The sequence below is a fragment of the Ischnura elegans genome, chromosome 5 (genome assembly GCF_921293095.1).
Source record: "Ischnura elegans chromosome 5, ioIscEleg1.1, whole genome shotgun sequence".
Classification (NCBI taxonomy): domain Eukaryota; kingdom Metazoa; phylum Arthropoda; class Insecta; order Odonata; family Coenagrionidae; genus Ischnura; species Ischnura elegans.
The window spans coordinates 73251245-73265004 of record NC_060250.1 but is presented as its reverse complement, the minus strand read 5'-3'; the positions used below and the strand labels follow the sequence as shown (position 1 = coordinate 73265004).

At 39.7% G+C, this 13760-nt stretch overlaps 1 protein-coding gene across 1 annotated transcript in view; it reads left to right on the top strand.

The window, feature by feature from the left end:
* The window catches only part of LOC124159717, a 236767-nt gene that overhangs the window by 144534 nt on the left and 78473 nt on the right, over positions 1–13760 (top strand). The window contains exons 3-4 of the mRNA XM_046535627.1: positions 492–648; positions 6735–6884. Of these exons, the coding sequence (XP_046391583.1) occupies positions 492–648; positions 6735–6884 (307 nt within the window). The remainder of the gene's footprint in view (positions 1–491; positions 649–6734; positions 6885–13760) is intronic.

The following is a 13760-nucleotide window of genomic DNA, read 5'->3' as shown; positions in this document are numbered from 1 at the left end:
ACAAAATGTGTTTAAACTATGGTCAGTTTTTGAGTATTGAGTTAAAAGGGTGGGAATTAACATTTGCGTTCTTTTATCGTGGATTTTTTTCCGCACTGTATTCATTAAAATTTCTACCGGTTTCGACCTTTTCAGGTCATAATCAGAAGGGAATAGAACGAAAATATAACACGAAACAGCACAAGAGATAACAGAACAAAATGTAATATTACCTCTTGTCATCCCTTGATAATGACCAGTAAATGTCTAAACCAGTAGGTTTTAAAATAAATATTGTGTGGAAAGCCGCAAAATTAATTTTTCTGTTTTCTTTAATTCTATCTCTCTTTAATCTTTTTTCATCTAATTATCTATGTGTTGAATCAAGATGAGTACTTTACCTTGAAATAATATTGTGGAGCATTCCAAGGTACAAACTTTGTTTTTTCACTTGTGTAGGGTCCATGATTCATGATATGATAATGATTATTTTCTATCTCTCCCTTCTCCAGTATTCGCTGCTGCAGACGGTGGTCGAGGCTTGCCAGAAGAAACCACACTGCAAGTTCCAGGTGACGGCGAAGGCGTTGGGCGGAGCCGCGGCCGCGGTTGAGGACATCTGCCCCGGATCCTCCAAGTTCGTCGAAGTGGCGTACAAGTGCCGACCGTGTAAGTATTCGAATAGAAAGGAAAGGGCACGCGCAAAATTCCATTCGGGATTCCACACCTGGATTCGAACCGGGACCCTATGTTCAATGTTTGGGATTCGCTCTCCGGCTATGGCTGATTGCCGCAGGACTTGTACCTACTGCTCGGCGCATAATATGTTAAGCTGCCCTGATCATCTTTTTTTGTGAAGTCCACAAATTTCCATTAACGCTTCGGTAAAATAACTGGTTGAAGTACTCGGCCGGAAATAGAGAGGTCCAGATTCGAATCCCGGTTAAGGCGAATGATTTTTCTCGTGTGGAATTCCGCATATTTGTGCAAGGTGACTCCGTTAAGTTATCTAAAGTAAATTACTCCGTATCTTTTCTTACTGTGCATTCTCAGCATCGCATGAAAAACTTGACGGCTAACTTTTCCCGGAGAAACATCTTGGAACTAGTTTCTCTCTTTAACAGGTTTTCTGTGTAAATGACGTGACAGCCAGATTCCTCCCCTTCAAGCGGGCCAAATGCTCAGGCGAGCATTCGAAATTTATTTCAATAACTCTCGCAAAAAGTTTTCAGAACGTTTTAGCGATTGTCTTTAGCTTAATTTTCCCTATAATCCTCATAAATTAGTTAAATTAGATTTAGTTAGATTAGAAATAGCTATATTAGATTAGAATTAGTGTAAATACCATAAGAAGTAGTATAAATACCGGCTTTTTTCGGAGAGATATCGTGAAACAGCACATCAAATGATACACAAAGGTATCGTTCTGCCCTCTAGTTTTATTCAACAGCTCACTACACGTTTTTCGACTGCCTTGCAATCACAAGCAGACACAATACCTTGGTTTTTGTAGTATATAGTAATTAAATTTAACTAGTGGGCAGTACTATATCATTGTGTGTTATTATTTGTGTGAATGCTATTTTTTTCGAGGGTTCCTCACCCTTGAGGGAACTGAAGGCGAAATTATATATACAGCAACAGGTCACTCTTGCTTGGCTTCGAGTGGGACCGATCCACTTGAAAAACCTTTTGTCCCGGCCTAACGGAGCGAGGGTGAAGAACTCCCCTACACCTTTCCAACAAGGAACGCTCCTTCGCTTTGTATTTGAAGTCCCTCGGTACATGTTATCATTAGCCATTTCCTATCATGTCATCATGGTCATTGGCACCTCTAGAGTCCTTATTTACTAGCTTTCTGACGCATTACCCGACTTAGCATTTATAATGAGACTCTTTGAGTAATTCCTACATTACTCCCTCTTAACAAATGACCATTTACTTTTATCTTTATGACATAAAGAACACAGGCCAAATACTCACAATAACTTTTGCAATATACCCATAGTGATGAATCATTTTAGATGCATATCATGTTATGAGAATACGTAACTCGTTTTAAGAGCTCTGAATTGTGAAATATATTGAGAGGATTTCTTAGCATTCGATAGCGAGACCATCACCTATCACACAGAAACTCAAAAATCTTCCTCGTGATTAGAACCAGTTAAGCTGCTTGGAAGATTATAATCACTTTTACATGTAAACAATATAATATGAGCTACCAAAGCTAGGATAGATATTTTTGTCTTCGTTGGGTAGCAAATTAAACACATAAACTGTATGTTGTTTTGATCAACGCCGTCGACAATTGTTAATCGTCTTACAATGGAAGTAATTTTTTAATATTTTGATCTGAGTACACCTATTAATTTATGTTGCGGCGGACTTAATTCGTGATAAAGTAGTATCACTCAATTACGATTTTTTGATAAAAATGCTCAGTAAATCTAAATTTGCTCTTTCAGAATGTTTGTGAATTTCTCGATAGAACATTTACTTCTGAATTATCGTGCTAATGTTTCGTCGCTCTGAGATAAAAATTTGATTATTTTTGCTTCCGGCATAAATAACTGATCCTTCACTACTATTTTTTAATAACTACTACGATAAATTATTTATTTAGCGCCAAGAGTGTACAACATCCTCACTCATAATGAATAACTTTAATCAATTTATGCCGTACCATACCCAAGTCTGTTTCTGAAATGTCATCATTTTAAGACCATGCGTCGTGCGGTGGGACTTAAGCGGATGAGTCCTTGCCATAATTAACTTCGCTATTTCGGCTTGGATAAATGCTATCAGCCACAATTTTCGTGGTAAATTTACTCGTCCCAAAAGGAGAATACTCCTTGAGATTAAAATCTCCTTTCTCAACACGCAAAATACAGACGGCGCCCATTAAAAAGCAGTTTTCTGGTTCTGATTCTGAAAGGTCTTTTGTGGCTGGTCGTTAATTCTAGTTAGCTAGGTTAATTGAAAATCTGGTTAAAGGTAAGCGAGGTCTTTGATTACTCGCGAAAAGGAGGATTTGGGTGAAGAATATTCGTGAAGAATTGCAATCAGGCGAGCGCGGGTGAATAAATTGCATTTGCTTCTGCGAAGAGAATTGTCTTTGCCATCATAAGCATGGCTTAGTTTTCTTGATTTCTGTGAAGGAGAGTGGTGTACTTACCGTTTAAAGAGAATAATTAGCAAGCAGAGTTTTGTATTTTGGTATAAAAATACATAATTAAGAGCTGTTAATTCTTGCCTTTCTCGTAATCTTAATTTTAATTATCTTCAAACATCTCAAACTCTAAACATTTCATAATCTATTCAACCGCATTACCTCTGGTTCAAAAATATTTTGGGAAGCACATGACAAATTGGTAACTGTAAATTAGGTTTTCCTAAATTGGAATGAATTTGAGTTTTTCAAACTTGCGAATTAACTGACGGCAAAAGATATGATTTAGTTGCACCTCTGTTGCTTTGCATTGCGAACAAATAATATCATGTCAGTATAAATTATTTCTACATAACATTATCAATGGGTTACTGGAAGCTGAATCAATATTAATAAATGAGAATTTTGTACCAAGATATTATAACAATTTTTTATTAGATTTTTATAATTTTATTATGCTGTGTTAATTTAGAGAGAGTGCTGTTTTACTAGGTTTTTCTAGGTACGGTAAACTATTACTTACAACGATGTTTCTCGACTTATCATAGCTAATGAATAAGCCATTTATTAATCTGGTCCATCATAAGTAAATGTACGCCAAATTAACCCCTTCATTCAATCATTTTCTGATTGTCATGCTCTTATCCTCTGTCCATTTTTTCTATAGTTCTTTGTTAGTAATGTGGTAGATAATGAAATGATATTTTATAGTTTTTATCAGCATGAAACATTGAAATAATAAGCGATTTTTACCTAATATTGTAAAGCATTTGGTTAAATACATCGAGAAAACAGATGTTGCTACTCGTAAAAAATAATTTTCTTACTACCAATGCATCAAATTTTATGAAATATGAGTTCTTTATGGACATTATGGTTGTTTTAAATTTGCTGAACTTTCAAAATATTTGCATTTTTCCCCTTAATAGCGCTACAATTATTAAAATCTGATGACGACTTGCACTCGTCACTGCGTGATTTGGCACCGGAAGTTCATGACGATGTAAACTCGTCATTATAGCGGATTAGATATTTTGTAATTCTTTGTTAAAACTTTCGCGGGTGCTCGTCATCTTATATATAAAAATGAATCGCAAAATGTGTTGGTAAGCGCATAACTCAACAACGCCTGGACCAATTTGGCCAATTCTTTTTTTAAAATGTTCGTTGAAGCCCAAGGATGGTTCTTACGGCGAGAAAAAAATCGAATAATTGCCGGGAAACCCTAAAAACAGCCCTTTTCTTTTTCACACCTGGGACCTGGGACGACGAAGTCCAGAGTCGGGACCTGGGACGACGGAATTTCGGATCTCGAAAAAAGATCAACCCACGGTGGGATCAGACTACGGCACCAGTACGATCATACTACGGAATAGACCTACGAATCTGCAGGCGCTCGAAGGGAAGAAAATTTTTTTGACGATTTTCGAAGTGCCGAAAAATTTCAGTCCAGAGTCCGGACCTGGGACGACGGAATTCGGACGACATTTTTCAAAGTCCGAAGCCGGACCTGAGACGACGGAGGGACTTCGAAAAATTTTCGAAAGCGGGGGTCTCGCCGAGTAAAGCAAGACGAATCCCCAAAGCTAGGGCTGAGTCTCAAGAGATCGCAGCGTGGCAGCTACTCTACCGAGTACAACACCCCGCTCGGTACCAAAGTCGTCTACAGACAATTCCGAGACCCGACGCCGTCCTCAGTCGGTCACCCATGTTCGACCGCTTGGGGGAGGCATCCCGTCGGCGCTGGATACGCCCCGGGAGCCCCGGTTTCCCCGATCGGCAAGTCGGCTCGGATGCCGACGAACCCCTAAGCAAGGCGCGTCGACTAAGAGCAAGAAAAGTGTCTCGAGCCTGCCGGCTCTCGGGCCTCCTCAAATCACCGTTGCCTCATCGGCTAGAGGGGATTCTGCCTTAGAGGCGTTCAGGCATAATCCCAATAATTCACACCGAATTATTACCAGGGTGACGGTTCTGTTCAGGATAATTTTTTGCAAAGAATATAAAAAAGGTAGGAACAAAACACTGCCACATGACAAATATTTTTGACAGGACGAAGTCTGTCGGGTCAGCTAGTTATGAATAAAAAAAACGGGGCAGTCGTGGGACTGGCCGACAGAAGTGAAAACTGAAATCATTATTATCCATTTATTTGTTATATAGATTTAATATTATTAAAGAACTAATTTTTCCAGTAATACTCATTTTTCAACAAAAATTTTAATTATTTTTTTCAGCAAACTGTTTATTATCAAATAGATATTAAAAATACGATGTGTATGAATAGAAAGTAACATCATTTATATATTAAAATATAATATGCTTTTATTTCTTTGCCGTACAAAATTTTTACACCTATAATTTATGTTACAATATAACATGCTTTTATTGCACTATTTTACAATATTTTTAAAACTAGTTTACATAAAACATTTTATACTTCCGAAAAGTTAACTTTCATGTACAGTTTGAACAAGACTTTCACCATCTTGACGACCAGCACCATCATCATCAATTTGTAAAACTGAAACAATAGGGTTATGATAGAAAAAGTACATATGTACAGTATAGAACTAGAAGCAGACAGATGCCAGCATTCAGTATGTAAAAGTATAGCGGTGACGCAACCTATACCATTGTATACACTATACACACTATACATATGTATATCGCGGTGTCGGGTCGGTGACGCTCACGCGAATTCTATGCTTTTTCCCCATCCCGCAAAAGTGCTTAACGCCGCTAAAGAAGTTTTCACTTCAAAACTTTGGGCTGTGTCGCCGCGTCAATTCTTGGGTTGCTCCAACGTTTGCCGAACGATGCTGGTCGCTTCTTCAAGGGATTCTGAAGAGTTGGGAATTGAAATTCTTTTATATAGGTATCTGTGTCAGGTGGTGGGGGGAGGGGAGCGGGAGGATGAAGGAGTGGGCTGCTTATTGTTTTTTCTCACTACGGGTTGCCAAGTACGGCTAATTTTAATGCCGTTGTCTCTGTTGAAGTTGTTCTTTTCTTCTTTGGATATTTCAATGGCTTCTCTGGCGAGTCTCCGTTTAAAACCTTTTACTTTAGCTAGGATTTTGGCTTCCTTGAGGTCGATTGTGTGGCCAAGCGCTGCGTGTTCGCCTACCGTGGACTTCGTTGACTGCCCCAGTCGAATCACTCTCTCGTGCTCCTCTAGACGTATTTTGACTGATCTGTCTGTTTCGCCGATGTAGTTCTTCCCGCAGGTCTGGCAAGGAATTCGGTAGACCCCTTCCACTTGTAGTGGATTTATATCCTTAACGGTTTTTAGGAGATGTTTTATCTGTATGTGAGGCGAGAAGGTTAACCTAATCTGGAAATTTCGTAGGATATTTCCTATTACCGTTGTGGCCACCCAAGAATTGACGCGGCGGTATATCCCAAAAGTTTTTATTCATAATAAATAGATATTTTGTTTTCGCTTGGTAGCAAATAAAGCACTTAAACTGTATCCTATGGTATGCATACGTGAACGAGGCTTGGAGATGGTTTGTTAATTAGTAATGATATATGATTGGGATAGATTAATCATCGTCTTCATTTCCCCTTCCTTCTTCCTTTGCAGTCGAGTTCCGGAGCAAAGTAGCGTGTGAGGATGAGGCGGCCGAGTTGAAGTGTGGCTCCCACGCCCGGATCGCCGTCTACTCTGCAAGCTTCGGGCGAACTGAGTACGAGAGCATCCAGTGTCCGCAGCCGCAAGGCGTCCCCGAAGAGAGTGAGTATCTAAACCCCTGGGAAACAATGAAAATCCCCCAAAAGACGCGGTGGGCATTAAAGTCTCTCACGGTCATATTGCTCTATTCAAACCTGGAATTAAAATTAGTAACAATATTGATAGATTAATTATCAGGAAGTCTAAAACTAAGAAACTAAATCCCTTGATTATGAATCCATCGATATTGTTTGTAATTCAAATTTTACTTATGTAAACCTAGTTAAACCTCTTAATAATGACCAGAAAAGGTTAAAAATTGTGTCTCTGTGTGTACTGACATTAACTTAAATTATTTATATATATATATATATATATATATATAAATAGTTCAAGTTAATAACGATAAACACAGAGACACAAAAAAGAAACACTCACATTGAAAAAATAAACTCGTCGAAGCTATCGAAGCACTTCAGGCTTCTTCGTCAGCTGAAGAATGAATGGTGAGGAAAGGAGAGGGTTGGAAAAGGGAAAAGAGGGGTAAGGGGAGAGGTGTATGGGGAGGGGGAGTTAGGAATAGGGGTTAGGATGCAACGTTCAGACCCGGAGAGCTATTGGCTTGAAAGTGCCAAATGCACGCCAATTCGAGGGTGTGGAGGTTGAGGGCGGAGTCGGTGGGAGGGAGGGAGGCAATAATGGATACTTTGTAGCAATGATTGAAAATGGAATCATGTGAAAGACAATGTGTAGGAACTGGTAGAGAGGAGTGGGGGGAAGATGGACAACAGGAGGCGCGATGATTGTTAATTCTGAGATTGAGAGGGGTAGTGCATAGGCCAATATAGAAAGCAGGGCAGAAATTACAATGAAGAAGGTAGATGATGTTGGTGGAAGTACAAGTAGTGGAGGGGAAAATCGGTAGGCATTTAAGCTTGGGGAGAAAAGAGGCAGGGGGTGGAGAGAATATCTTGCAGGTTTTACACCTGGGACGATTGCAAGGTGAGGGTGTGGAGATAGTGACTGACTGTGACTTTTGGAGAGGGCGGGTGGCTTTAAATATGGTGTTTAAATTCGGTGGTCTCTTAAATGTTATCCGAGGAGTGGACGGGAAAATCTGAGAGGTGGACTTGTGTTTGGAAAGGATGGGGTACAGGTCCTTCAATAAGTTTTGTAGCAAATGAGCACCAGGGAAGTAGGTTGTGAGCAGAGAAGGAGAGCAATGTTTGTCTGCGCGGGGTTTATTGTGAATAGCCGGTTTTTTTCTTATTTTGTTCAACAAGAGTTTTTCGGGGTAGCCGCGGTGAAGAAGAGAGGTGTGGAGTTTGGAGAGGAATTTTTGAAGGTCTTCGGGGTTATTACAGATTCTGTGTCCCCGGACAGAGAGGGAATAAGGGATGGAACGTTTGGTGTGTGGTGGATGGCAACTGCTGTAGTGAAGGTATTGTTGTTTGTTGGTAGCTTTGATGTGAACCGATGTTTTGAATTTGTTATTATCTGAAAGGTGTATGTCCACATCTAGGAAGGTGATATTGGTTTTGGAGATGGAAGAGGTGAAAGAGACTGAGGCAGAAGCGTTAAGTGAAGAAACAAAGGTATTGAGAGAGTCGATGTCATGAGGCCAGAGAATGAAAATGTCATCTATGTATCTGAGCCAAAGAAGAGGTTTTAGAGGGTAATCAGTGAGGAAATTTTCTTCAAACAGGCCAAGGAAAAGATTTGCATAAGAAGGGCTAAACCTACTGCCCATGGCGCAGCCAGATATTTGCAGATAGTAGTTATTGTTAAAAGAGAAGGCATTGTGGGTGAGAATGAAATGGGAAAGATCAAGAAGGAAGTCAGTGCTAGGGTTTTGAGGAGTGGGTCGTAATGAAAGATAGTGGCGGAGAGCAGCGAGTCCCTCAGAATGAGGGATTGAAGTGTAAAGTGAGGTTACATCAATAGTGGCCATGATAATGGGTTGATTGGGGGGGAGGGAAATGGAGTTGAGTTTAGAAAGGAAGTCATGAGAATCTTTGATGTATGATGGAAGGGACTGAACGAAGGGTTGGAGATAGAAATCAACGAAGGCCGATATTCGCTCCGTAGGAGAGTTGCGAGAGGAAACTATGGGGCGGCCTGGGTTATTAGTTTTATGAATTTTTGGAAGGATGTAGAAAGATGGCGAAGTGGGGTGAGCTGGTAAGAGAAGAGAAATGTCTGACTGGCTTAGGCCCTCAGAGGGAGCATTTGTTTTTAGTAGGGCATTCAATTCTGTGTGAAAATCAGAGGTAGGATCTGATGAGAGAGGGGAGTAGGAGGAAGGGTCTCCTAGTAGTCGGTTGCACTCTGATATGTAGTCACTGGTGTCAAGTACAACGACCGTGGAACCTTTGTCGGCCGAGGTAATCACTATGTTAGGGTTTTTTTGGAGTTTCCTGATGGCGGCGGACTCCGAGGGGGAGAGATTTGGCGGCGGGTGGAGAGAGCGTAGGAAAGATTCACTCGAAGCCCTAGAGAGGAGACAGTTGATAAAAATTTCAAGCGGGTGGTGGGGAGGAAGAGGTTTGGGCTGGTGAGAGGACGGGGAGCGGAATTTGAAGAGGGCATTGTGAACACCCTCCGGAGTCTGTTGTCTCATGTGGGAATTCCAGAAAACCTTCCACCGAAGGTTTCGGCAAAAATGCAAAATGTCCGTGAGAAGAGTAGTGGGGTTAATCCTAGGCGTTGGGGAGAAAGAGAGTCCGCGGTTGAGGACAGAAACCTCGGCGGGGCTGAGCTTAGCGGAAGAAAGGTTTACCACTTGCTGGTCGGTGGGTTCCAATGGGTCCCGGTCGTTAGGGTCAATTGGCAAAGGATCGCGTCGGGGAGGCCGGGTTGAGCGCTCCGGGGCCGCTGTGGGTCGCGGCGGAGGTGGGGGTGGAGGGGGGAGTTTAAAAAGTGTGGCCAGGTCTGGTTTGACACCTATGAGTGGAGGGGGGGCCTGTGGGTGGGGTGAGAGACGCAGGGGGAGGGAAAGGCCATCTCGGAAGTGTGAAATGCATAGGGAAGAGAGTTTGTGCAGTGAATTCTCGCGTTTCTTCTCGAGGAAGAGGTGCGCCGAAACTAGAATCGTGTTAACTTCCTTAAGAAGGTGAGGTGAACAGAGTGAAATTAATTTTATGAGAGAGAGCAGAGAGTTATAATATTGATCAACTAACCCTTGGTATTGCGTGAGAGTGAATTGGCATAGGGAAAGCGAGTATTGAAAAGAAAGAATGTGGAAGGAGGGACGCAGAATAGGTGGAATGCCCGAGAGAGCGAATTTTACTCGAAGGCCATTCGGAAAAGTACCTAGTGAAATGCAGGATGAGAGAAATTCCGTGTGGCAAGTGTATTGGGCTAGTTTGAAGGAGAATTTTTTGATTCGTTTAATCCAAAATGTAGTAGGTTGAACGTGATCCATTGCAAGGGAAGTGGGAATAGGAGATGAAAGAGAAATGAAGAGAGGAAGCTTGGATTAAAGGAGATGAAAGGAGAGACAGGACATTGAGGGAAGTCAGCTACAACTCACAGTACAGGAACCGAAGAGGCGGCCGATGGACGGACGAAGAAGAAGATGATGCGCCGATCCAGGCACAATTCATTCTTCAGCTGACGAAGAAGCCTGAAGTGCTTCGATAGCTTCGACGAGTTTATTTTTTCAATGTGAGTGTTTCTTTTTTGTGTCTCTGTGTTTATCGTTATTAACTTGAACTATTTATATTACGTGCCACGTGCATATCATATTTTCCAAAACATTGTGTATATATATATATATATATATATAATTTATATATATATAATTTGTATAAACATATCTTGACACTTGACTCTTACGCAGAGCTGGTTTTGCAGCTCTCTCCTTGGTTTTCGAGTAAGCAGAGTCTAAGTTATTTTCCTGTACGACGAAGTTGTTTTCCTCGACGGATCAGGTCTGATAATAACTCATATCTGGTCTGAAGATGTGACCAGAATATACCACGCAACGTCATACTGGAAAAACAAATTCGACGAAGCTAACTCGAAAACTATGAAGAGAACCTCATAAAAATACTTTTACTAGATTATAAAATTTGAAAAAATAAATACAGGAATTCGTTAAAAAGAGTCTACTCAATACTTTCGGATTATTTAAAGCGATAGCTTAAGTTTTAAACGAGGAAAGCTATCATCAGGACGTACACAGTTAATATTTTGCAAAACTTACTTGGATATGAAGACTTACAAGTTTGAAGAAAGTACTGGAGTAATTTTTTTGTATATTTTTTATTATGTGGGATACAGTCAAACAGTGAAAAGGGTGTACTACGAAAATATGCGCCCCGAAAATTTCAAGATGATAGCTTAAGTTTCAACCAAGTCGTGCCTCACGTGATAAAGACCAAGTGGTGCGTCATCTTAACCCGGCGGTGTATCCATCGCATCTACCCGCCCGTTCCTCGAGCTCGCAACTCGGCTGCCTCTCTAACACGTGACGTGGCGGCGAAGCCTCTCTTCATTCTCCGCCAACATTCCCGCGGTCGCGTTCAATCGCGGATTGAATTTGAATGCCTTGGCTCACCGGAAGATCGGTCTGCGTCAACAGATGCGAGTCGATTACGCAGCGGCAGCATTCCTTCCTTCCGTCGTCTCGGACTTGGGATTCTGCGCCTGTTGCTCCTCTTCCCCGCTGTTTGTTCTGGGGCGCCACGTTCGTCGTTGCGTCGTCTCCCGAGTGAACTTGCGAGATCGCTCCTTTAAACTCATTTCTCCAGGAGATCAGCGTTGATTTCTACAATTTCATTCCCATGTTGAAATAGAAGTTAGTTGCACTTTTCCACAATAATATTGTTACTTAATATTACACCCTCATGTTAATAATAATATTATTATCCATATTTAAAAACGAAATGGCTAAAAAACTTAAATTTATTCCGTAAATATCGTAGTAATTTTTCATCGCTATGAGATAAATTACTTATAGTTTGATGATTTGTGCTGTCGGGCTAATTAACTGATCCATCGCTATTATGCGATGAATGTTTTTCTTAAGCACTAAGAGTGTTCAAATCCTCTCTTGTAATACTAACTGTAATGAAGTTAAGGGTGGTTGCTCTTTTCCACAAAATGTTGTTATGAATATTGTTATTATTATTAACATGATAATATAATAATCAATAACAATATTTTTGTGGAAAATTGCGAATACCTTTTGGTTCAATATGGGGATTAACTTGATACTATTATTAGCATAATATTATTATTGTTGTAGAAAATGCAACTATCTTATATTTAAATATATCCAACTTCCACTATTCGGTTGAACTCATTCTAATGTGTTCATCTCGTACGACTCTTTCTCTCTTGTATGTCTAAGTTCGCTAATAAAGCTTCTTATTTTATTTTGAAATGGAAATATTATTGCTTCTCTTATTTTATTCATTAGAGAATAATTTTCCATGCTATGCAAAGCATACATTTTTTACGAAATTAAGTTACAGGATAGAAATAAAAATCATATTTTAACTCAAATTATCATGAATGAATAGTGAGTGTTTTTCTCGCTCATCACTTAGCGATTCTACCCGAAAGTTTTTTGGGAAAGTTTTTTGGGAAAGTTTTGGGCAGATCTCACAACGCTCTATGTCATTAGCTTGTGAATAGTGAGGCCAAATCCATTCCCTGGAAAAGTTCGCACTTCGCAGGTTTTATACTCGGTTTTGTGTGTCCTAGGGAACACCAAGAATAAAACCAGTGGTGTGGAATTGACGCGGGATTTGGTGTAGTGACTCTTCGATTAGCAGCTGAATGCTATGTCCATTAGACATTGGGCTGCCTCTCCAAAATTAATAAGTTCATTTTTTTCTTAATGTATGATATTTTCTTATCATTTCTTTATCCCACGCTGTTTCTATAATGAATAAAAAATAAATTGTAATAAAAGCTGGGACAATTTTGCCATGATTTAATCAAATAAAATGCGTTTATGTATTTAAGTTTTATAAATTTTTAAAATCAGAAATGATTTCGATTGTAAGAAAATTCTACTTCCTTAGATACATATGCCCTGAATCAGTGTTAAAAATGGTATATTATGCTCTCGTTAATTCAAGATAGCAATACGGAATAGCCTGCTGGGGTGGAGCATATTTTATCAACATTAAACCATTGATAGTGGCGCAAAAAAGGGTTATCAGGGTTATAACGCGATCGTATAGGAAAAGCCACTCATTTTCTCTTTTCAAAAAATTAGATATCCTCCCACTAAGGCATTTATTCATTTATAAAGTCCTTAGAGTTTTCTATAACCGTAGTGGTGAAAAGGCCAGACCACAAACTTATGATATCAGATCTTGGAGAAACTTCCATATACCTAGGCCGACGATTTATCGACAGTCATACAACTACTTAGGGCCTAAATTGTTTAGTATGTTACCCAGTAATGCAGCAAACTCGGAAAAAAGATGGGGATTTGCATCCGCTGTAAAAAAATGGCTTATGAGGTGTGAGGAAGTAGAGTTTCTACTAAGAAAGGTGGCTTAAAAAGTTTACAATAAAAGGTATATTGTATATTCTATGTATTTAATTATGCGTTTATATAAGTAAAATAGTTATCCTCGTGCAAATATTTGAAATACCATATTGTAATAATGAATGAAATCGGCAAGAGAACAAAACACTGAATGCAAAGAAATTTTACTTCTCATGTGTGCTAGCACCAGACCTATGTAAAAAATTTAAGATGGTAGCCCCAAAACTATACAATAAGGGGTACCTATATATTCCAATATTATTTAAGTATGTCCTATTGTAATATATTTGAATGTTAATGGAATAAAGTTATATATTATTATATATATGATTATTAAATAAATTGTGGAAGCCACAGTGTTTTCATTGCTAATCTGGGGCCATTCCACCACGTGCAAGCTTGAAGTTTCGATTTAATAAATTATCAGC